At 47.7% G+C, this 22,416-nt stretch overlaps 4 protein-coding genes across 4 annotated transcripts; 2 read left to right on the plus strand and 2 right to left on the minus strand.

Moving 5' to 3' along the window:
• Positions 1 to 3,400: 3,400 nt before the first annotated feature.
• Positions 3,401 to 7,243, minus strand: ATNIH1004_006151 (NACHT and Ankyrin domain protein; the record flags this gene model as incomplete). Its single annotated transcript, XM_033570787.1, has 8 exons — positions 3,401 to 4,492; positions 4,528 to 5,106; positions 5,166 to 5,709; positions 5,780 to 6,328; positions 6,389 to 6,413; positions 6,469 to 6,663; positions 6,716 to 6,780; positions 6,855 to 7,243. The coding sequence occupies 8 exons, from the start codon at positions 7,241 to 7,243 to the stop codon at positions 3,401 to 3,403; spliced, it is 3,438 nt and encodes a 1,145-aa protein (XP_033426819.1).
• A 600-nt stretch (positions 7,244 to 7,843) lies between these two features.
• Positions 7,844 to 11,579, minus strand: ATNIH1004_006152 (SAM and PH domain-containing protein; the record flags this gene model as incomplete). Its single annotated transcript, XM_033570788.1, has 5 exons — positions 7,844 to 8,040; positions 8,704 to 10,954; positions 11,023 to 11,211; positions 11,268 to 11,284; positions 11,537 to 11,579. 5 exons carry the CDS (start codon positions 11,577 to 11,579, stop codon positions 7,844 to 7,846), a joined length of 2,697 nt encoding a protein of 898 aa, XP_033426820.1.
• Positions 11,580 to 15,709: 4,130 nt separating this feature from the next.
• On the plus strand, positions 15,710 to 17,245 carry ATNIH1004_006153 (fungal specific transcription factor domain-containing protein; the record flags this gene model as incomplete). The annotated part of the gene is made up of 1 exon (XM_033570789.1): positions 15,710 to 17,245. One exon carries the CDS (start codon positions 15,710 to 15,712, stop codon positions 17,243 to 17,245), a length of 1,536 nt encoding a protein of 511 aa, XP_033426821.1.
• Positions 17,246 to 21,523: 4,278 nt separating this feature from the next.
• ATNIH1004_006154 (uncharacterized protein) lies at positions 21,524 to 22,144 on the plus strand (the record flags this gene model as incomplete). The annotated part of the gene is made up of 1 exon (XM_033570790.1): positions 21,524 to 22,144. One exon carries the CDS (start codon positions 21,524 to 21,526, stop codon positions 22,142 to 22,144), a length of 621 nt encoding a protein of 206 aa, XP_033426822.1.
• Between the last annotated feature and the right edge of the window lie 272 nt (positions 22,145 to 22,416).

The following is a 22,416-nucleotide window of genomic DNA, read 5'->3' on the forward strand; positions in this document are numbered from 1 at the left end:
GCCCACGTGCAAAGTTGAAGAAAAAAGCGTAGAGAGATCAAGGAAAAGTTGAGCTCTATTTTGGTGTTATATTCATTGGCTCGCTGTTCTTCAACTTGATTGTGTAGCCATTGCCCTTGCTGTCTGGGATAATTGCATCCATAGTTGGGATAGTTTCTAGGGAATGGCCTTATACTCTTGAACGTCGCCTAATTACCAGTCTTCTTGTTCCACTGCCGGTCAGTCCCAGCGTAGGTTGTAGTTAGCACGTCATGCTTCCAGCAGGTACCAACAGTGGCCACAGGTCTTGGGGATAGTAATCGATAGAAGTTTATGGTCTCATCGAGCTCTTTGTACTCAAGATCACGCATTCACTCTCGTAGATTGCAGTATGCCCTATGAAGATGGTATAGTAGGGCTCTGATTAGCAGCTGTTCTTTCATGCGCAACATACTGGTATCAGACAGTTCTCGGGGCCTGGGTAGTCGCCCGCTTGGAGAGAGATTTAAGTGGTTTGGATGCCAAACCTGGAGGGAATTCCTCATCGTTCTGTGCCATTCTTGCTGCAAACTCGATGGAGATTCTCGGGTTGGAATTTTGTAGGTAGAACTCCCAGGCACTTTGTTCACAAAAGAAGACCTGAAGTGCGTGCACACAATCTTTGCAGCTTTTTCTACACGTTTTGTTGTATTTTGAACTAAACTATTGGTGTGGGGGGGCAACTGACTAGTGAGATCCAGAACTGATACTCTTCATGTAATGGCCACCATCACATATCACTCTGTCAAACAGCCTCTCCATTCGGCTCAATCGGTCGTCTGGTTCAACAGTGATCATTGTTTGTTGATGATTATAGATCACAGTTGGAATGGCTCGAGATCAACCAGAAGGGTGCGCGACATCACCCAAATTGCCCGCGGGACAGGTCAGGGCACCACAGCGCCATCCAAGCGATGGCGTTGGTTTCCTTCGACTCCGGGGTGGATGATCCCATCTTTTCCGTTCTAGGTAATCTGTTAATCTACAGCACAATTTACTTATCATAATTCATTCGCAGCTTTTCTCAGGTACTGGCCGGTGCTCAAGGCTCTAATGACAAGACGGCATGAGCGTTAGAATAACAAACCAGCCAAAAACTGAAGACAAAATGAGTGAAGACAGACATACAACAGTCTGGAGTCGCTGGTGGTCACCCACCCAACTACTAACAGACCGGCGTGTGGTTTAAGTACGGCTGAGCCTGTCACGGAACGGGGATAGATGAATAATTGGATTACATTTTGACAAAGACATCGCTTAAATAACTAGAAAAGAAGCAACGCGAGTGTCAGGTCTACATTATTGTCAAATGTACCACTGCACCACAAAAAGTAACGCTGTTACAATTTGTACGTAGTAATGGTATATCTGCATATTCTAACAAGTATCTGCAGTCAAGTGACTGCTCCTACTCCGAATCCTAACAGATCTGGCTAGGTCAATCGCGGATTACTTATGCTTTTGGCCGCTCGAAGACAGAGCAATAGACCCAACACCAACATCCGCCTTCGAAGAAAGCGAGATAGCCACCGCTGGTCACGATGGACATCGTACCTCGCTCCAATGGGATAGGCAGGTATAGATGCCGACCAAGATGAGATTGCTGGGCTAATTTCACCGACATCGCCAATATGCTAGAGCCGAATCACACCTGTGGATGCATTTCGTTGGGTATGAAACTTTGTAGATCTTCGGAGGTATGGCTTTGGAGACGGTGAGCTGATCCGGAGTTTCACATAGGAATGTCATGTCGACTCGGGGTCCCTCTGGCTCAACTCGACGTTGATCTAAGACGGGTGCATTGGTTCCAAGTGTGATTTTAGTGACGAGAACCTTTCAGACAGATCAGGTTGGTTGCCAACTGGAAAAGTGCATAGGAGGTATACTGTGGCAGGAATTGCCAGACGCTTGTGATTGGAATCCGCGAAGTTAAAGACACCTTTGGCTTTAATGAATCGAAAATGATTTTTCAGGGAAACAGTGGCAGAATCATTGTTGGCCATTTGTTGTAAGTCCTTGTAGATGCATCTGAAGTGTCTGTTAATATTATTTCCCAGAACATTACCTCTGGTGTGCTCGATGTTGACAAGGTCCCTCCCTGTCTCTTGATCTTGTCTAAGGTGGTATGAGTCGTACAATGTTGTTGAAATAGATCCATGAAGGACAGTCGCGTTGTCTCATAACTGAGAGTGAAGCAACCATCATATTGAAAGCTGATATTAGCGAAAGGAGAGGCGCGGGTTAGCATAGGCCCCTCTCAATAATTCTAGTGGACTAAAGGGACTAAGGTCGCTAATTAGCCAGGTAACTCTGGAATATTGATATCCTTTCGTCCAGTCGAGATGTTGTCATAGAGAAATACTTCATATGAGAGCTCTATATTAAGACCGTAGGCCGATGTCCCTTCTCGGCATTATCTTGGTACTCTAGTATTGATGTGGAGCTGGTGCGTTGTGATCGTCAACGAAGGGACAGAATTTATGAAGAGGAGCCTGACAGCGACACTTTAACTTGTGATGGTGTTTGGCTGTATTCTGTAGGTGGTAAGAAACATAAATAAAACAGTGGAGAGGTTATCCCTCAGGTCCCAATAAATCTGTCCAAATCTCTTTGAAATTAGAAACTGGCGCGGAGCTACCCAACGCTTTATCAAAAGAACAATCCATGCATTGAAGTGTCACAAGAAGTTGTTCTTATCAAAGAAGCGTGGCAGATAATGTCATGTCAATAACAATAGAGAAACACAAATTGAGTTGGAGAGACTTGTAGAGACAAGAAGGTGCCTCGAGATGATACATATATACCTACCCCTTGAGAGTATTAGTGAAGTATTCATATCTCGATTCTAAGATATTTCAATATCTAGATTCCTCTATAAATTCACTCGTAAAAATTACCTCTACATTTTTCGAATCCCCTGCTCTGGTTAGAGAATCCTGGTCAATACAGCTTCATTAATGCTTTTATTAGAAATTGAACTAGAATATAAATATTAATAACACCGTGGCATCTATAACACACTATCACTAATCACTTCACTTGAGCCTTAAATCGTACAGTACGCAGGTATGCTACTTTGTTATGATTATCTACACCAAATAGTCTGTCTACTAGTTACATATTACCCCTAGAATAAATGACATTCCCCCTATGTTTCCTAAATATAAGTGACAAACGAAATGGGAATCAAAATATCAAAAGAACAAAATAGAAACAATAACGAAAGCGCTAAATCATAAAACCTTCCAGTACATATCGCTCCCGGCTGATAAGACCATTCTAGAAGTAAATTTCTTCTTGAACTACCGATCTGATGATCAGGGTCTATCGAATAGATTGAATCATGCATTTCATGTTTTCCAGCCCAAATGAACAGGCTCAGTTAATCAATGATCGAGACAACGTGTCCCGAAACCACCGATCCCCACTGGGAATCTTCCTCTTCCACTAATGTGGAGTTCTCCGTTTCATCATCAGTGTCCAGATCTGTCTCAATCTCTATTGGCGTTGTCATAATTCCCTTTTGTTTGTCATCGACGGAGAGCTGCAGATTCCCCGTATCGTCGAACCACAGTGCGCCTAATGGATGTTTCCGTGCTAAATCTAGCGGCGTCTTTCCTCTGTCCCCACTGCCATTGATGAGAGCATCGTCGGGGATCTTGATAGTCAGATCTGCGCCGGCATCCAGTAATGCTTGGAATATGGTGTCCCGTCCTCGCTCTGCGGCCAAGTGTAGAGCAGTCTTGCCTTCACTGGTCATGCTGTTCACAGATGCCCCGCGATCTACAAGGAATGACACCAGCGAGGGTCTGGGGATGGTTGCCATTGAGGCAAGGTGTAGAGGTGTTTCGCGTGTTTGGGATGCAGCAACGGCGTTCAAGTCGGCCCCGTTGGATACAAGGAGCTCGATATACTCGGACGTCTTGTCAAACTCGATATCCGGGGACCCGGTACCCACGAAAATGGTTTGGTGGAGGGGCGTCCAGCCATTGATGCTGACGGCCTCGACATCGAGACCCATTTGCAGAAGCATATGAAGGATGTCGAGACAATCCTGACTAACTGGTGGCGTGAGGTGAAGTAGCGTCTCTTCCTTGGCCGTCAAGACATCCACCTCAGCGCCATGCTCGAAAAGGAAAAAGAACATCGTTTTGTTCCCACTCATGGCAGCGCATTGGAGTGGAGTATAGCCCTGAGATGTCTGGGTTTCGATACCCGCGCCCTGTTCCAGAAGATGCGCGGCAACCGATGTGCTTGTTGCCTTGCGGGCTTGTTCGTGCAGCAGGGACTCCCCGTCGCTATTCCACGCATTGATATCTGCACCACCGCTAAGCAACAAGTCAAAGGCAATCCAGTTGCCCGCAGATGCGGCAATATGCAAGGCCCTGGAGCCAAACATGGAGCACACTTCGACTTTTGCGCCACGCTCAAGCAACAGAGATATGGCCTCGCAGTTGTCCAACTTGGCGGCCAACTGAAGGGGGGGGTGAGGCCTTGTTTGTTGAAAACGTTCATGGTTGCACCTCGCTCCAGTAGGAACAGAAGAATCCGCGCTCGCTTCAACTCTACCGCTACGTGAAGCGTAGTGTTACCTGTGAATACATTTTTAGCGTCTATGTCCGACCGACTTTTAATCAACATCGGAACTGTCGACTCGTCGTATGCGGTTCCGACTGCCAGTTGAAGGGGTGTAACACCTTGTCGGTTTGCGGTCCGAGAGTTAGCCCTTTGCGCGAGTAACAGCTTCATGACCCGTCGTTGGCCTCGCTCTGCCGCTAGATGCATAACGGTGCTCCCGTCTTTACAGATGGCATTTATATCGGCCCCGAAATCAAGGAGAAGCTCCACCATCTCTTCATTTCCGCGGTACACTGCACAGTGCAACGGTGCAATCCCCATGGAATTGTCTTGGGCATTTACATCAGCCCCTTTTTCAATCAACCGCGGTACTTTGGTCGTGATGCCAAAATAAGCCAGCACATGCAAAGCACTCCAGTCTGGACAGTACTTTCCTAGGCCTAGTTGAGAAGGGATCTTTGTTTCCTCGGAGGCTAATTCGTCGATCACCGGAGGTCTTCTCCAGCTGAGCTTGTTCAAGAACGTGCTGATAAGTACCTGAGTCGTGTGTTCTTCCTCAGAAGCCTCACGAGCGTGCTCCCCCCCCAGTATGTGGCAGCGTAGCTCAAAAGACTGCTACTTGAATTCCGTGGCGTAGTACCGTTGCTGATGTAGCAGTCGTCCACGACCTCATCTGAGGCAATGACTGTAAGACAGGTTTCTGCAATGTGCTTACGAGAGGTGGGGAAGAAGACCCGGGCAGTCGCCCCTGTAAGGTATTCAGCAGCAGTTTTGTGGACCAGGTGGACGGTTGTAGTCATTGGATCGATCGTCAGAAGGCCGGCAGTTTCGACATGTAAGATCTTCTCAAAAGACGTTGGCCCCTTCTGAGCTGTACCATTCTGGGGCTCAAAAAACACAGCAGCCTTCAGTTCTGTGACTGTAAGCGGCCGGTAAGCATATAGTGTCCAGTATATGCAACGACTTGCGTACAGATTCTGACTGGCAAGTTGCTTCATCGACTCTGCATACGCATCATTTAGAGTTTCAGGCAGATGCAAAAGTGCTGTTTGGAGCACACTTGCATCGCCGCATCGAGATATCAAATCCATGTGCATTCTCGCCAACAAAAATCTGCATTGATGGACAGTCAGTCAGCAACGAGTTCATGTAGCAGAGCAAGTTGCACTTGCACGAAACATACACACGATGAGACTTTTCGATCACCTGCTGGATGATAGCCTCCTTCAGCTGGTATTCTGGTGCATACTGCTTCAATAGCGAGTTAAGGCATGATTCTTGGCTTATTCTCGCGTCAATGTATGTTTCCAGGTCCTTTCGAGACGCCATAACTGATATAGATTCGTCCTTGTCAGGTTTTTCACGCAAGGTGATCAAGAACTGCGAGTGTTCTGGAAGCTTTTGGAATCGGTTTAAGATACGATCTTTACCAGGGAATAGGTCAAGTCCATCGATAACGAACAACACTTTTGAGAAATGGTTAACCTCTGCCCGAATCGCGTTTTGATAGTCCTTCGCTGACACCTTTTGCTGGGCCAACGCCTCGGATTGATACAATGAGGCAGTTACATAGGAAGCACATCCTCTACGACAGACAAGCTGGCCAAGTACACTAGAAAGCATGTTAAGTGGCGATGCCTGGTCATCTTCCTTCTCATCTTCGCAAAAAAGAAAGACGACCGCAACTCCTGGGAGCGTAAAAGTATTCTGCAGATTTTCGATGACAGTAGAGCTGTAGCACACGCAATTAGTCCTCCATTGAAACCTAAACCAGCATACCATCTCAACTCACGCCAGGAATGTTTTTCCAACTCCGGCTACATGTTTGTGTTAGCGTGGTGTTGGTCCACTGAATAGATCAAAGCGACATACGTAGACCAACACAGTACAGAGTTCTATAGTTCCCGCAGAGCCAGGACTTATATTTTTCATCATGGAATATCCACTCGCATGTTTCTTTCTGGCGCTGATGAGAAATGTTGGCAAGGCTTAAGGCGCTCTTTGAAGCAATCTGACTGGCAATACTTTGGAAACTATCCTCGGTTGGTATAACGTGGTTATGCGCTACTGGAGACCTTTACTTTAGAATAGGGACGCAATATCATGGTAATTGACTCACCTGGTTCCAACGCGCGGCGCAGTCGAATACTATTTTTCAGGTGTTGCTCGGTGAGAGATTTCTCGCTAAAAAAAAAAGAACAGCGACAATCAATTCTCCATCTTTCGCAAGAATATAGGTCTTCCGGGTTGATATTTACCGAGATTCCGGCTGCATGGCAACGAGGAAAGCCATCTTGTACTGCTCCAACCGTGGTAGAAAGGTTCTCTCCAGAAGCCCTTTTCTTGATGCACGACTGCTCACCCCACCGGGCTGGAAATTGATCTCGATCACCCTGATTGTCGACTCGAAAGCGGAGAGGAGCTCGTCGAGACTACATAGCCGCGCTGGAGCCACCACCCATTTCTCATTCATCCAGCTGATTTGCTCGCGTAGCTGATAAACGAGGTCAAGAACTTCACTTAATGCCAATAATGCTTTCTGTGTAGACTCCTGCGATTCTCGTGCACCACCGAGGGACCGGGTGACGGCTCGAATGGACTGAGCGGCCTGCGTTAGACGTTCACGAATTACGCTAATTTCGACCATTCTGGGCAGGGTGAAGGTAGAGGCTCACGTCCTCTCTACCACAGGAAACCCAAGTGCAGAAGGAAAGAGGTGGGACGTGGAAGGGAAAAAAAAGAAGGGGGATGTGTAGTAAAGAGAACGGGAACATGAAGGCGAGAGAAGTGGTCCGGGCAAAATTGGAGTGCGCGCTAAAGACAGGAACAGGAACAGCGACAACACACCTCCATCAAAGGAAAAAAAAAAAAAAAAAAAAAAAGAATTGAGAGACAGTAAAACAAAAAGAAAGAAAAAGTGGACAGTGGAGTGAGGAAACCGGTTGACGGTCAGGGATTTGAAGCGGGGCAGTCATCCGACTCACATGGATGGATGGCTTCTCTGGCTGTCTGGCATCACCAACGTGGATTCTCTCGCGTCGATCATCCAGGAACTGTAGAGGTGAGCGCCAAACACAATGAGTCGGCCGTAACTGACGGAATATTGGAGGTTCACAAAGGTACCGGAGTAGCTTCAGCAGTAATGGTAGGTAGCATCATGGTTGCTCCCAGCCAGCACAGTCATGCGGGGGATGAGCGAGGCCGACCAGCCTGGCAGTTGGACGATATAGTACCACTGTGTGTCATATCAAGATGCTATGGGCTTATACCGTAGAGTCATTCTCCACTCGCTGTTCGTCTCTACGCGCTCAGGCGGGGACATGTTCCCCTCTGGCGTCTCGCTCAGCGTCCACTCTCTCGCCAGCAACTGGCTGGATGCAGCATCCCAGTAAGGCTTGTCACTTTCGGTATCCAATGGATTTCGCCGGAGGATGGCACCGTCTCCTATTCTCAAGTCAACAGGCCAACGACAGCCAATTTCCCTGAAAATGGGTGGATCGAGACCGTGGAGATTGATCCGTAGGTCCTACGGACAACCATCCTTACGCCGACCAGGCTACACCCATAAGAAATATTCGCTCATATCCGGATAACTATTGACTTGTTATATTTTTTCCTGGTATATACTGCTAAAATGCTAACATTGGGAAGAAACTAAGATACACGGATATTCCGTACAAACCACAATTATTGTCTCTTCTGGAGGAAGATGGCGTGAGCCTTCCGCACCTGACGTATGTGACGTTTTAATCAGCGTATCTCGGTAATCTTGGATGAGTAACGGAAAGAAAGCTCAAACATGGAAAGAAGAAAGGGAAAAAGAGAGAGAAGATAAACAGATGGGGTAAATGCGAAAAACGGACGTCAGCATGAATTTACCGTGGGAATAAAACAAAAGGAGATTCGTCTCATGTGTCATGTTATTAAACCTGGAATTCAAAGACTGGGGATGGGATGGGCTCGCAGATGATGCATACATTCAATAACTATTTAATTCGCTGAAGATCCTGTTAAATGGGGTATCTGGAAAGTCATATACTGAGAATAGAAAACAGGAGGCCGGCACCGTGATAGAGAAGTAGCCATGGGTATCTCAAATGAAATTACCATTCACGTTCATTGCAGCTCCACTCTCTCGACCCCGTTTCAGTGCCTTTGCAAGCATGAGCTCGCGCATCCAGTCGATGCGTTCATCTCTGGTTTTGACAGCGAAGTGATGAGGCTTTCCGCTGTGCAAAAATAAGGCTTTCTTGTCAATTGTATTACTTCCGCTCCCAGTCGCTGGGATCAAGGAGAAGCCAAATGCAGAGTCGCTGGCTATGTTATCCTTGCGCTTCAGAACCGTCTTCTTGAAAGCAGCGGTCAACTTGGAGCTGGACGCAAGAGACGAACATGCAACTGCGTAGTCGTCGACGTCGATATACTCGAGAGCTTTCGAATGACGACGAGCAGAATCCTCATCAGTATGCATGGCCAGCTGGGTCCCTTGAAGGGTGAAATGATGGTCTTCCCATTCATGGCGCATCAAACGAGTGGTTTTGCGCTTTTTCATCCATCCGCTCTGAGTGATATCGTTATCATTCGCGGAACACCTGGTTGGAGATAGAAGATGATTCTTGCCACGGTTCACACGAGGGGTTCGCTCCATGTCTTCTGGTGTTTCGATTGGATTCACTGCACGACGTTCATCAAGAGAGCACAGTGTTGGGAAGTTGTGGTGAGATGTATTTCTGCGATGCCTGGTCCCTTTTGTTGAGCCAGGCCGGAAGATGGGATCAAACACAAGGCGATCCGCACCAAAGCGCATGTTAGGAGGGACGGATTGTGAATCTTCTCGTGACACCAGGCTGATTGGGAAGGCAGTCATGGGAACATCCATCTCGGACAAAGGTGTGCTTTGACTATAGTGAGGGTCAACACGGTAGAAGTCCCCCGGGGAGGCGGCAACGCCATAAGCATATTGCTGGCCCTGGGGAATAGCGGTCGGGTATTCATCATCAAAATACGGCTTCTTGCGTGTTATGGACGGTGTGACTGTTCTCTGCGATGACAGATTTGCGGTATAGTCGCCGCTGTCTCGATCATCCGCTCTGGGGATTTGTAGCCTCGGCAAGTGTCGAAGGTTTTCACTAAGAGTCGGATTTCCCTTAGCCGATCCGAGCGACGAAGACTCGGGCGAGCGAATCGTCTCCTTCGGTGGGGTGCCCGGTTCATTGACCGGCTGCAGCTTGCTCAGTTTCTGAAAACTGATGAAGTTTCGCACATTTTCTTGCGGGTCCCGAGGTTGGACCTCGTTGAGCTTGTCCATCGACAGTTGATATTCAGGCTTCCGGGCCGGTCCCATCACATCAGACGAGGCAACCAGAGAAGGAGTGATATCTGACTTTGGGGATCTCAGATTCGGGGCAGTTTTAGGATTTCCTGGATCACCCCGTACAATGATCCGGCCATTCGAAGACTCGATAGGCAGATCCTTTGCGAGGTGAGCAAGCCGGGCCTGTTGTTTCTGCCACTTCCGGCAATTTTCACCTTTAGAGCAGCTGTGTAACTTGGGGAGCACTTGTTCGATTGCGACGATAGAAACTGGATCTTCAGGGGCCAGGGTCGTCTCTTTGGTCACCTTGTCGTTGCTATGGTGCCGGCGTCGCCGGCTGTTGACGGCTCTTCGGTCAGACCCTTTCCCATCGCTATTTGAGCTTGAGACGGAACCACTCGTGGTCGTAGTAAATGTCCGAGGGGTTGGTGGAATGGGCCCTGTGTCTGGTTGATACGGAACTTCAACATTGGTAGTCCTCGCCCTACTGAGAAGGCCTTTGATTGCACCCATCAGCATATGGCGCTTTCCAAAGGACTGGATTCCCAATTCTTTCAGGTCTTGTGTCTGGAGTTCCAAAAGAATGGAACCAGAGATATCATTGTAGAAGAATGTCTCGAGAACACCATTGTCAAACCCACAAATCTGCAGCCATCTAACAACATGTTGCGGGGTCCAGTTGCGGGCCTCGGATTCCATCGGAGTAAAGTCCCCCTTGGTACTGGAGGAGTCCCTTTGTTGTTGGGGTTGCGGTGTAGGCGTGGCCCGGTTCGGAACGGGAGTGTCTCTTCTCACTGGGTCAAGTTTGGAGGCGGACTGGTAGAATGGGACCATGGTGCTTGGGGGACGATCCTCTGCAGTCAGATCGATATCCGTGTCCTGGTTATATATGGAAGAATCTACGAATGATCGGAAAAGATGGGGCCCGTTGGGGCCCCTCACAGCCTTTTCATCGATATGAAAGTCAAATAAAGTCAATCCAGTCGACTCAGGAGTATGGGCTTCGTCGGGAGTCGAGGCAGTTGAGACACTTGCGGAGCCAAACTAAAGGGGCCAGATAGTTAGACGGTGTGACGATATTGGTGTTGCTAGAATTCAGATGGAAAACCCACTGAGGCTACACTAGTAAAGGGTGAATCGTCAGGCAAATCAAATTCATCGCTATCATCATTATCAAAGTCCTCCATGATGTCAGTGGAGTCGGAAATCGGCCGCGGAAGAGATGTTCGAGGTGAGAAATAAGGCACAGCCTCCTCCTTTCGGTGCCCATAGTAACCACCAGTGTTTGCATACTGCGTGGCCTGCATCAGAGTCAGCAAGTATCCTACAGTAGACGGTAATAGTGCTAAATGCGAACCATTTTCTCGCCAACATCTATAGCTTGACAGAGCAATCAGCAACGGCGGGGTCAGAGGGTGTAGAACACTAATCGGTGCAACCGAATAAATAGACAACAATATGAGATTGTTGGGTGGGGTATGGTGCACTATGAAGTGTACGTACACCATACACCAGACGAGATCACAAAGGTCGACTGAGTACTATGTGGGAAATGGTCAGAGCGGGCGGTCGAAGAGTTTATGTACATCGTCCGACATGCGGGAGTTAACAGTCCTTGACACCCACAAGGCGGCATTTCGAAGGATTGAACGGCTGGAGTCTCCGCCATGGATGATCTGAGCGAATTGGAGGTGCAGGCGAGCCATCAGTCAAGGGGGATTTGGGCCAGCGGCAAGCCCCCAGCGAAGCACTGCTGTGATGAGAACGGTGGTTGGCACGTCGGGGACGGACCAAGCGAGACGGTCAGACAACTAAAGGCGAAGACGCCCGAAAAATGACGAGGAAAGCGAGGTTCTTTGGTTGAGACGCAATGCCTGTGCAGCGATGACGGATGGAAAGGTGGGTGGTCGCTGATTGTGAGAGGTCCGTCGTTGGCGCTACTGCTGTGACAACGATCTCGGCACAGTTCAACGAGCGGTGATTGACTCGAAGGGAGAATATACGCGCCCAGGTCATTGCAAGTTTCACCATCGACTAGCGTCATTCTGAAGTTGCCAATCACCGTCCACTGGATACCCGAGAAGGTTGGCAGCCAGCGACAAAGGTTAGGGAATGAGCACACTTCCAGAAGTTGGCACAAAGCGCCCATTCGACACATATATATCTCAAACACCAATCCCCCATTTCGATCAGATCGCATTTCAGCTGCGAACACCTCTGTTTCCCCTTTCCTCTTGATTGGCTTTCTTGGAATTAGATGTTAACTGGAAATTTATCTACAATGAATTCCCTTTCCCACCCCGTTGCACGTGGTACTATGTCCCCTGCCCACTCCGACGTTGCATTACGGCAGTCCAATTTCATGGCACACACTGTGTGGCTCAGAGAGTTGTACAAACAATAGCCTGTCAATGCATCAGGGACAGGTGATAGGCAACTCCTAATGCAGCAGTCTCAGTTGTGCTGGTTGGGGTTTCCCAGGCGATTTGAAGGAAATGATAGAGATCTGCTGGGTTCCGCCATTCAAGTGGGATCGTTTGCCTATTATCTTGCCACTAAGTCTGAAACAGACAAAGAAGAAAAGTCAAAGTCAATGCTTAACAGAGTAGGTTCCCGTCGCTAAGCCCCTCACAGCACTGGCCAACGTGACAAGTCACTCCTCACGCTTACCCCCACCCCGATGAACTCGAACTTCCAGATTTTCCGAAGTGGTTCATGTCACGTCCTCACCACTGGGAACCCTGTTATATGTTTACAGGGTGCTAAAATCTGAAGTTCAAAGCTACAAGTATGAAGGCTATAGTAAATTATAACTGTACACAGTCGTTGAACATTCAACCAGATCACCTAACGTAGTGACGATAAGAATTCTTCGATCCCAATACCTATACTTTATTAATCCATAGAAGAATCTTTTTATTCATGCTGTTTTTCTTCCATATTCCTTTTCGTCTTTCTACCCCTTTTTGTTAGCTTTTTGTTTTTTCTCTCCTGAAGCGGCCGTCACCAGGTTTTTTCAAAGCTTTCCTCTCTACTCCGTATATCGAGCTGTTGGTTCTCAATCACAATAACTTACCAATTCCAGTATTTATGTCTCGCTTCAACCAAACGCCGAGTGTGAACTGGCCAGCAAATGGTGGAGTAGGAAAGGGCAAAAAGACAGGGTAAACCTCATCAGATTGTGGTCAATAAAGCCAAGGACTTCAAGTAATTCGAAGCACCAACTGCGACATCAGTAGCGCAATTTCTCTCTCTAAAACCCTGTACCATGAAAGCACTCCCCATTATAGGATCATAGCTTTACTTCATGTAGGTATATTGTGTTCTGATTTCGATACACACAGCGCGAATAACCTGGCGCTACACCGATGGTCATGATTAACTTGATGAACGAGGAAAGAAGGTCGCATCAAGCACGGCGCTATTATTAGGAGATATAGTAGTGTGTTCCATGAAGTTAGGCGATACAGCGGGACAGAAGTATGTCGCTAAAGTTAACAAGGCTGAGAGGAGTAGATCGTGCACTCGGTCCAGTAAGCTCATGCGGGGCTCCTTCATAGTGTTAGTTAGTCCAAAAGTAAAAATTGTTGAGGATTGTTGATTGGAGATCATGGCAATGCAAGCTGGCGCAGTACATACAGACAGACTAAAAAGAAAAGGGAGAATATTCACATGATCATATCAGCGCCAAGCATGGAATTCTTGATTCTTTCCTTGCATTTTGGTCCAATCTGCAAAGTAGCCATTGGCTACAGGGTAGGGTATACCCCGCAATGTAAATGATCGGCCGCTACTAATTATGATTACTTTTGCAGACTATTAATAGGAAATGGCAGGAATGGAAGTAGCCAAAAAAAGACTGACAGGGGAAATTTGCTAAAATTAAACCACCCTAAATCGACCAGGGGCCCAATGGGGATCCGGGCAATCCGGCCAATTTCACCTCGATATGCAAGATTGACGGCCTACAGTGTTGCTAATTAAGGCACTCTTCTGCATGCATGCAAAGTATATCACACCCGACGGTCTGTGCTGGCGGTCCACTTCAGCACGGGCCGAGCCCCACGGTTGGCCACGGAACGTTTCATGTTCAAGTCGATTGGAGCCCTGATGACCAATGAAAGAGCCCACATAGAAGCTTGGCATGTATCATCTGCCGCCCATTCACATCCCCTGGCCAATAATTGCATTCAACAGGAATTTCCAACATCCGCTCGGCCCTGTCATTGGAGGAGGGATCAAAGTGAATGCGCCATCGAGTGCTAATATTAATTCTGTTGCTCCTCTGAGTCCGATGAGGGGGTGCCTCCCGCTAACCCCAGATAGTTAGGCTACTACAGAGTATTACGGGCAATGGGCACCTCTTAGCGCTTGGTTTTCCACCCATGCAAGGTGGTGAGGAAATACAGAGGGCATCTTGTGGATTGAGACTCACATGGGAAGATTCCTAAGATAGAGAGAGGAGGGAAGAACGGATTGCGGCAAGTGTGATCTATAGCGACGAGGGCGTCAATGGCCTTGGAATAGAAGAGCTATACCGTTGAGATATCAGGGTTCTTGTGTTGGTTGTTGTTGGTTAGCTGCCACAGTAAACCTGCAGAGGATTATCGAGCACTTCCACCAATCACCCTCTAGGGCCACCACCCTCGAATTGGCGCCACGAGAGAATCGATGGACCCTGAACAAGAACATATCCGCCCAAAGGTGATCCCTGCAACCGTCAGGTCGGCGCGTCTATCAACATGGGCGTTTCGAGAGTCTGCCACTTTCTGTTCATCCAACACCTTCTCTGACCATATGGTATCCTAAATTAGATCTCTTTTTCTAAATCACAATCATAATATCAACTGTGATTTGCTCCCGGTCGTTCGTCCCCACTCCAGGTTTGTATGCTCTCCCAGTTCCCGGAACAATATCCCTTGTCATTGACAACCGCCTAGGTTGAGCAAAAAATAGAATCATACAAAGAATGATTAGTCTTTCCTGGTAGACGTTCTACTCAACGTCTCGAATACACCACGATGAAGCTTCTGCATAAAGACCAGCTCAACGCCGCTCCTATCCCGGGCCTTTATCTCTGTTCAGGACGGACAGCAGAGGATATCAGCGCAGTTCCTCCGACTGCCTTCTATAACCCATCGTCGTTCTTCGCATGCACCTGCACCCTTCAATTGGGAAATTCCCCTTGTTACCCCTGACCTTCTTCTATTGAGCCATTTTCCTGTTCTGTGATAGCACCCCCGCTCTACCAGTGCCGGTTCGGAAGGTTCGGCCTGATGTCATCCTCCTCTGCTCCATCAGTTACCGCCGAAAGTACCTCTTCGGCGGATAGGGCTGGTACCACGGAAGCACCCGTCAGCCCCGGCTCGGTAAAGGAGGTGCGGACCAAGGCAAGCAAGAGATCTCGCTCAGGTATAAAACCCCTCGCTCATCCGGCACAAAGGCATCAATCAAACCTTGAGACAACTCCTTTCTCTCTCTCAAGAGTTCTCTTGATCTGGTCACTGATACCAAGCACATCCGTCTAGGCTGCTTCACGTGTCGTCTGAGACGTAAGAAGTGTGACGAGCATAGACCTGCCTGTCGGACCTGCTTCAAGCTTGGACTTAGGTGCGAGTATAAGACTCCAAAGTGGTGGGCCACCAACGATCAACGACGTAGGCAGAGGGAAAGGATCAGAGACAGGATTCGGCAGACGAAGTTGATGGAAAAGGAGGGAGCACTGCAAGGTATGTCCCTCAGAGTCGATGCTTTATCATTTGGCACTGTTCCAACGTGGCTTCCGCCCTTCCAGCGTACATGGATCGAGTCCAGGCCCTCTCTGAACGCACTCCCGTGACGGAGGATTTAGACTTCAATCGCCCGATCTACATCGAGCATACCCAGATACCACCACCTCCTCTTCCAACTCCAGCCACCCCTTCCCTTTCGACTGTGAACGGCCCTATGGGCACGCCACTGTTGTTTAGTCCGACTCCGAGTCCCCAGTACCCCAGTGCCGACTGGCTTGCCAATGACCCGACTCATGTCCAGCAGATGAGCCCAGTCGATTGCTCTTCTGGCTTCTTTAAAGAACAAACCCTGTCCTCATGCCTGCAGGGCCTGATCTCCGTGGATGACCATGACCAAACCCTGTTCACTCATTTCGTTGACCATGTCCTCAAGCTGGCCTTCCCAGTTCTTGAGGCTCACAGGGGATGTCCCGGTCAGATCACTGAGGTTCTAGGCTCCATGCAAAGCAATAGTTCATACCTTCATTGTTGCCTCAGCGCCGCTGCGGTCCACCTCAAGTCCAGCATGCGCATGGAGGATCAAATGGATCATGATATTGTCCAGCATCGCTGGAACGCCCTTTCCCAGCTCAGCCGTGCTCTGGACCGTGGAAGTGGTCATACCCAGGTGATGGATGCAACCCTCGCTTTGATCTTTTATGACTGCTCGGTGGGTTCCGGGGATGAATACTTGCCGGATGTGCCCTGGACCATTCATTTCCAAGCCGTGTCAAGCCTCATCAAGAAGCTCAACACCATGCCTACTGCGTTCAACATCTCTCTCGTTACTTGGATTGATATCCTGGGTGCCACTATGCTAGGCGAAACCCCTGAGTTTTCCCACACTTATCGTACCAAGCATGTGAGCGGTACTCCATCGGGCATGCAGGGATTGATGGGCTGCGACGACCGCGTTATGTATCTCATCTCGGAGATTGCGTGCCTTGAGTCCCTAAAGAAGGACGGCCTAATTGACAACGCGGGCATTTTCAGCCACGTTACCGCTTTAAATGCGCAGATTGACTGGACTGAGCCAGCCGATCAAACTCTTCAGCCACCCTATCTGCCGTCTGGGGCTATAAGGCCAGATATGTTGACCAAAATCATCAGTGCTATCTTCCGCATCGGAGCTCGTATTTACCTCTTCAGTCTTATTCCAGGCTTCGATCTCTTTGAGCCTGCTATTACCAACATGGTTGCATCAGTCGCGGAGATTCTGAACTACCTGCCCACCGGTCCTAATGGATACGACCGGTGCCTTGTGTGGCCATTGTTTATGATCGGGGTCCACTCAGAACCTTCCAGCGTCTTTCGCAGGAGTCTGACCGAAAGAGTTGCAGCATTAGGCTACTTAGGTGATTTCGGCAGCTTTGGCCGGATGTATCGTTTGTTAAGGGAGGTCTGGAGAGTCAATAACCAGACTCCCACTACTCCTACCACCAACCCCGACACTCAACAGGGGGAAAGCATTTCTCAGGGCTCTGCTACTACCGGTCAGCAGATGCAGCAGGTACACTGGCGTGATGTGATGCAGAACAAGGAGTGGAAGTATCTTCTGATATAAGGGTCTCGAGCAGAAAGAGGAGTATCCAAATCAACAACATCGACAAGGACATAACACAGATGACACATATGAAGCTGAATGGGGGAAGTGAGGTGAATCAACATTGTTTATGATCATTTAAAACAAAAACACTGGCAGTCCATCTTTTACCTATGTTTTGATATTTTGTTCAGCCTTTTCCTAGTTTTCCATGCGTGCGTTTCTGAGTTTTATTGGATTTTTGAGTTTTTATGTTTCTTTCTTTCTTTTTTGTTTTTTATTGATTCCATGTTCATATTTCTGTGACCTTGAAATAGTGATTTCTCCAGTTTCGCTTCAGTCTCTGTGTGATGCAAAGCCCGTCCAAGCTTCGCTCGTTTCTACCTCTTCGGCTTCATCTTCGTTGTTTACCTTTGATTCTATCCCATCAGGGCCATTTCACATTCTCTCTTTTAGTAATGTTTAGCTCATTCTCTTTTTTCAAATCTTCTCTTCGTACCTTTCTTTAAAGGTCCTTTTTATCCTCACTTGCTTCGTTCCTTTGGCCACACTCTTTTTATGGTAGCTTTTTATTTCTTCATTTGCCACATGATATTCTTGGTTTTTGTTTATTGCTAGTTGCTTGTTATTTAGTTAGTTTTGAACTTAATGTGATTCTGCATGTCTGCACTCTACCTTTCTTCTGAAATACGTTATATAAAGTATTCACATTTTGATCAGATAAACACAGCGCAGCGGAGTGTTTCCATTGTATGTACTGATAAGATATAATCAGTCTAGAGCAGTGTTGCTGACTTTGTCTTCACAGGCTGTTATCAATGATCTCCAACTGTTTCTTAGACCATGCTCATTGGAGACAATCAGATCAAGAGAAAGGGAAGACAAGCAAGCAAGAAAAAAAATAAGACCCACACAGAGACAGAAGGAAAGAGAGAGTGAGTGAGTGAACGAATGAATGAAAAGATACAAAAGAAAGGGAAGAAAAATCTCAAAGGAATCAGTCAATATAGAGTGCAAAATTCCAAGGCACCCCTGTGACACAAGTGGCTATATTTATACCTAGCACAATCGACGAATTATCTAGGAACAAAGTAAGTATGCAATTTAGCCTTGGTCTGAATTTGTTATGTACAACTAACAGCATTCCATCCAGGCTTACCTAACAACGCGGTGAAACAAAGAGGGCATAAATAGTTTTCTTGTTGGAATCTCCCTGATGCCTGATTGGTATCTATCTCTTTTGTTGTCGCCGTTGACTGCCCATCATGTCTACAGTTCAGTTCCAACTACGATCCATTGAAAGTAGAAGAGAAATAACAATTGGTCAGGGAAATACCCCTATCTAGGGACTATCTACTATCAGGTATGGTAACTGCGCCAGATGGAACGAGCAAAGGAAGCGCACATGGCACCTCCTGTCGTCTTTCAGACAGGGAGCTATACCGAACTAAGGTTGATAACCAAGATAGACTATGTATAGAACAGCGCCAAACGAAGACAATTGGATTGGAAGTTCTTTCACACAAATGGACCCGTAGAAGCGCCCGAGGGACGCATAGAAGAGATCTTTATTTAGAAGGAAAGGGGATGGATCGATGTCCTGGATACGAAATGAGGGTATGATGGGCCGTATTGTATGATACAGTACGATACGGGGCTCAAATCATTCACATGAGAAGGGCCATTGGATGCGGGAGATGCGAAATAGCCGGGTTTAATGGTGTACAGCGCTAAAGACCAGGAATAAAGTAGTTTGATTCTATAATTATCATGGGATATCTAATCTACAGACTGAGAGGGGCAAAGAAAGAGGAGAGCGAGGAGAGTGGAACGGCCCCGGAGCGGGAGCCTGAGGACATCATATCACCATGACAGTCCAATAGGAACGCAAGAACCCACAAAGGAATCTAATGCTCTACAGCCCTTGAGCAGCTTCCCATGCAGACTCTAGTCCGATAATAAGAAAACTGCATTCTGGCTGGTTGAATGTGAGTTCAAACTGCGTGTATTTCCCGATGGTAGGCATCAGAGCTTGGGTCCCTTTTTTGTCTTTTGAAATATTTTTCTTTTTTTTTTTGGCGCGTGGTTGGGTCCGTCGAGTGTGATCTGTTCAGATTAGACAGGATCAGTGCGACGCCGTTGCGCGTAGTCTACAATGTATGCAGATTATTGCGTTTGCTTTCGATGTTTACAGCCAGAGCTGAGCAAGCGCTTGTTATGAGATGAGGCTGGAAGCGTAAGGATGGAAAACTTCCTCTTATCTATACCAGTCTACTTCAGATAAGATCAACCTGTCCATCAAAACCACAAATCTTCGAAATTTCCCTCGAATATATAGAGTAAAAGGAGTATGTGAATCTCCGTCAAAGTAGAGATGAGGTTGATGATCCAAAAATAGGACTCTGATCTGCGCTGTTGTTGTTATTCTTGGACCGTGGGCCCCGATCCTCCACCCCATTGGTTGGACCGCAACACCCTAATTTTAGAGTAAATTGTCGCTCATCAACATCATCGCCAGTTACTAGTTCGACCTCATTGGTAGACATCTGTCGATTCTACCACATCTGCGGGCGCCAAAAAGTCGGCCCAATGTTTCTGTTTTTAGACCCGCGTGGTGTTCAACTGCCGTGGTGGTATAATTTTAGCACTTCCAGAAATAGCACTGCATGCTGTTGGACATGGGAACTACAGCAGTCTGAGCTGGACGGATACCTAGTCACTCCCCGACTATGATTGTGCGCGCTCGTAGTATGATGGCGATTTCAGATGATCGAAGTAGATGTCTCTTCGAACGCGCTTCGAAATAACGCATAAACTGAGGCATTATGTGATGTCCTCGAGATGCTCCGGTCTACCCGCCGTTGGATTTTCATCAAGACCGGATGGAGGATGCGTATCCAAAGAAACAGGCGCCTACGAATAGCTGGTAATCCAGTAATCCAACCAACCCAACGCTAGATGTTGGATGTCGATACGCTATACATTGACGCGCATCATGTGGAGAGACATGCAGTTTCATCACAGGTTTTCTTGGCAGTTATAGAGGATCTACTCTCGCTACATTCTAACGCAATATGAGGCCCAGTAGGTTGTGTGATTCATTGCTTGTTAAAAAATTCCCCTCGAGTCGACGACACTGGTCCGACGCCATCTGTCATAGCATAGCACCACCAGGGGAAAACTTGGGTACTGACAAAGCTCCCAGTCATCGGGAACTATCACCGCAAAGCGCTTGTCATTCTTGATATGCAGGGGAAGAGATAATCTGAAACTGCCATCCGAAAGAACTTCTTTGGCGCCGTGCGATTGGTCAGTTTGAGCTCGAGAATCATTGACGTTGCGAACCATCCTGGCTCTATTTTGGCAGGCTATGTCTCTTTAGGCCTGTCGCTACAGGAACCCCTTAGGTTTCAGGCCCCGTGTTTTGGATTAGCGTTAGTTACAGATGGCAACTGTTGACTGCAGAACCGCGCGCTTTGCCGACGACTCACGCTTGACAACAAGCAAGTCAATAGAGGTGTAGAACACTTGTGGACTCATTGAAGAAAGAGGCAACAAGGTGAGACTTGCTTTAGATGGCGCGCGACAAAAGAAACAATCGCCACCAACACACCCCAAGGCGCTTCTAACTAGACAAGAAGGGTGGGAAGAACCTATATATTTGAGGTAGCTCTTCGTGTCACTTGTCTGGTCTTCAAATCCATCAGCCGACATCTTTTATCTCTGCATCTTCCGATCTTTCGTTCTTTTTTCTTGTTGTCTATTGCGCTTGACGTCATCGAGATACCAATCAGCAGGTCTGATCTCGGGAAACAAGCACTGTGTCGCTTCTTCCAATCCTCGGCCATCTATATCTCGGAGATCTACTCTCCGTGCATGTCCTGGCAATACTGCAGCTGTATGTGGATCGAACGACTATTTTGAACGAGCTGACAGCTGATCTTCAGTACCGTATCGTCCGTATCGATACCGTCTGATACCGGGGTGTATACTGTATTTTACAATCCCCTCTATACAGCTCTATCGCTCGGCCTTGGATCCCCAGGCATCATCTGTACCATAAAACCGGCCACAAATCACCAACTTGGTCTTCTCCGTCTTCAATTTCTACTGGTTAGATAAGACTGTCAGCTCAGCCTTCGTTCTTCTGTGTTGTTCAACCCGTTGGACCCCAAGCCACGAACTATCACTTCGAGGCCTTCAGCTCTGATCAACATTCTCTCATCCAATTTTTTTTTTTTTTTTGAAATATCTGATTATCTTGTGGATATTTAATCCAGTCTCTTCTCTATCTACATTATGGCTCCCAACAAGCCCGTTCTTCATCCTTTGACAACTCCCAAGACCATGAGTTTCCCTTCAGAACTCCGAGAACGCACCTACACATGCCTCGACTCCTTCCGGCCAGACGGAGAGGTAAAGAAAGAGGATGTGGAAGACACCGAGATCTCTATGACTCCTCCTCCAGCATACACCGACTTCATCAACACCTTCAGTCCTATCTTCTCCAGCCCTAGAACATCCCGCGCCAACTTCTCCAAGTATATGCTCGATAAGCCTCGCCCCTCCCCGACTTCTGCGCCTTCCAGCACCACCTCCACTTTTTTCTCCAGTGGGAACAACTCAAGGGACCTCTCGGCTCGGAGCCCCCCATCTGCCACCGATTATTCGGCTCGTCGTCTGCGTCTCCCTCCTCCTTACGCTTATACACCCCCCTCGGATTCCCCGCGCCATGCATATCCTCTTCGGTCCGCCTTTCCCCCTTCAGAGATGAGGCTGCAACAATATGATTCTTCCGTCGGTGACAAAGGAGGATGCTTAAGTGTCCGGCACGTGGTCACGACAACTATCACGTATAAGCGGACTCCTCAGTTGGCGCCTCCTCCCCAGGGTAAACGGAGAAGGAATGCTGATGCCTGATTTGCATAGATCGCAGGTTGATCAAGGATGCATCATATGAGATTGTCACACTAGGGATTACGGTACATCTTTATGAATGATGTGTTCTCGCTCTTCTAGACTGTAGCTAAGATATGGGTTTTATTTTGCTTGCTTGTTTTTTGTGCCTTTTTTGATTTGCGTATCTGCCGTTTAAGTATTGTTCCCTTTGTTGCATCAGTTCGGTTCCGCTGGGGTTGTTAGCATTTGTCTGGTTGCCATCGAAAGCGCAATTGTACATATACAGTTGGATT

The sequence above is a fragment of the Aspergillus tanneri genome (genome assembly GCF_003426965.1).
Source record: "Aspergillus tanneri strain NIH1004 chromosome Unknown AapTan_4_pilon_pilon_pilon, whole genome shotgun sequence".
Taxonomy (NCBI): domain Eukaryota; kingdom Fungi; phylum Ascomycota; class Eurotiomycetes; order Eurotiales; family Aspergillaceae; genus Aspergillus; species Aspergillus tanneri.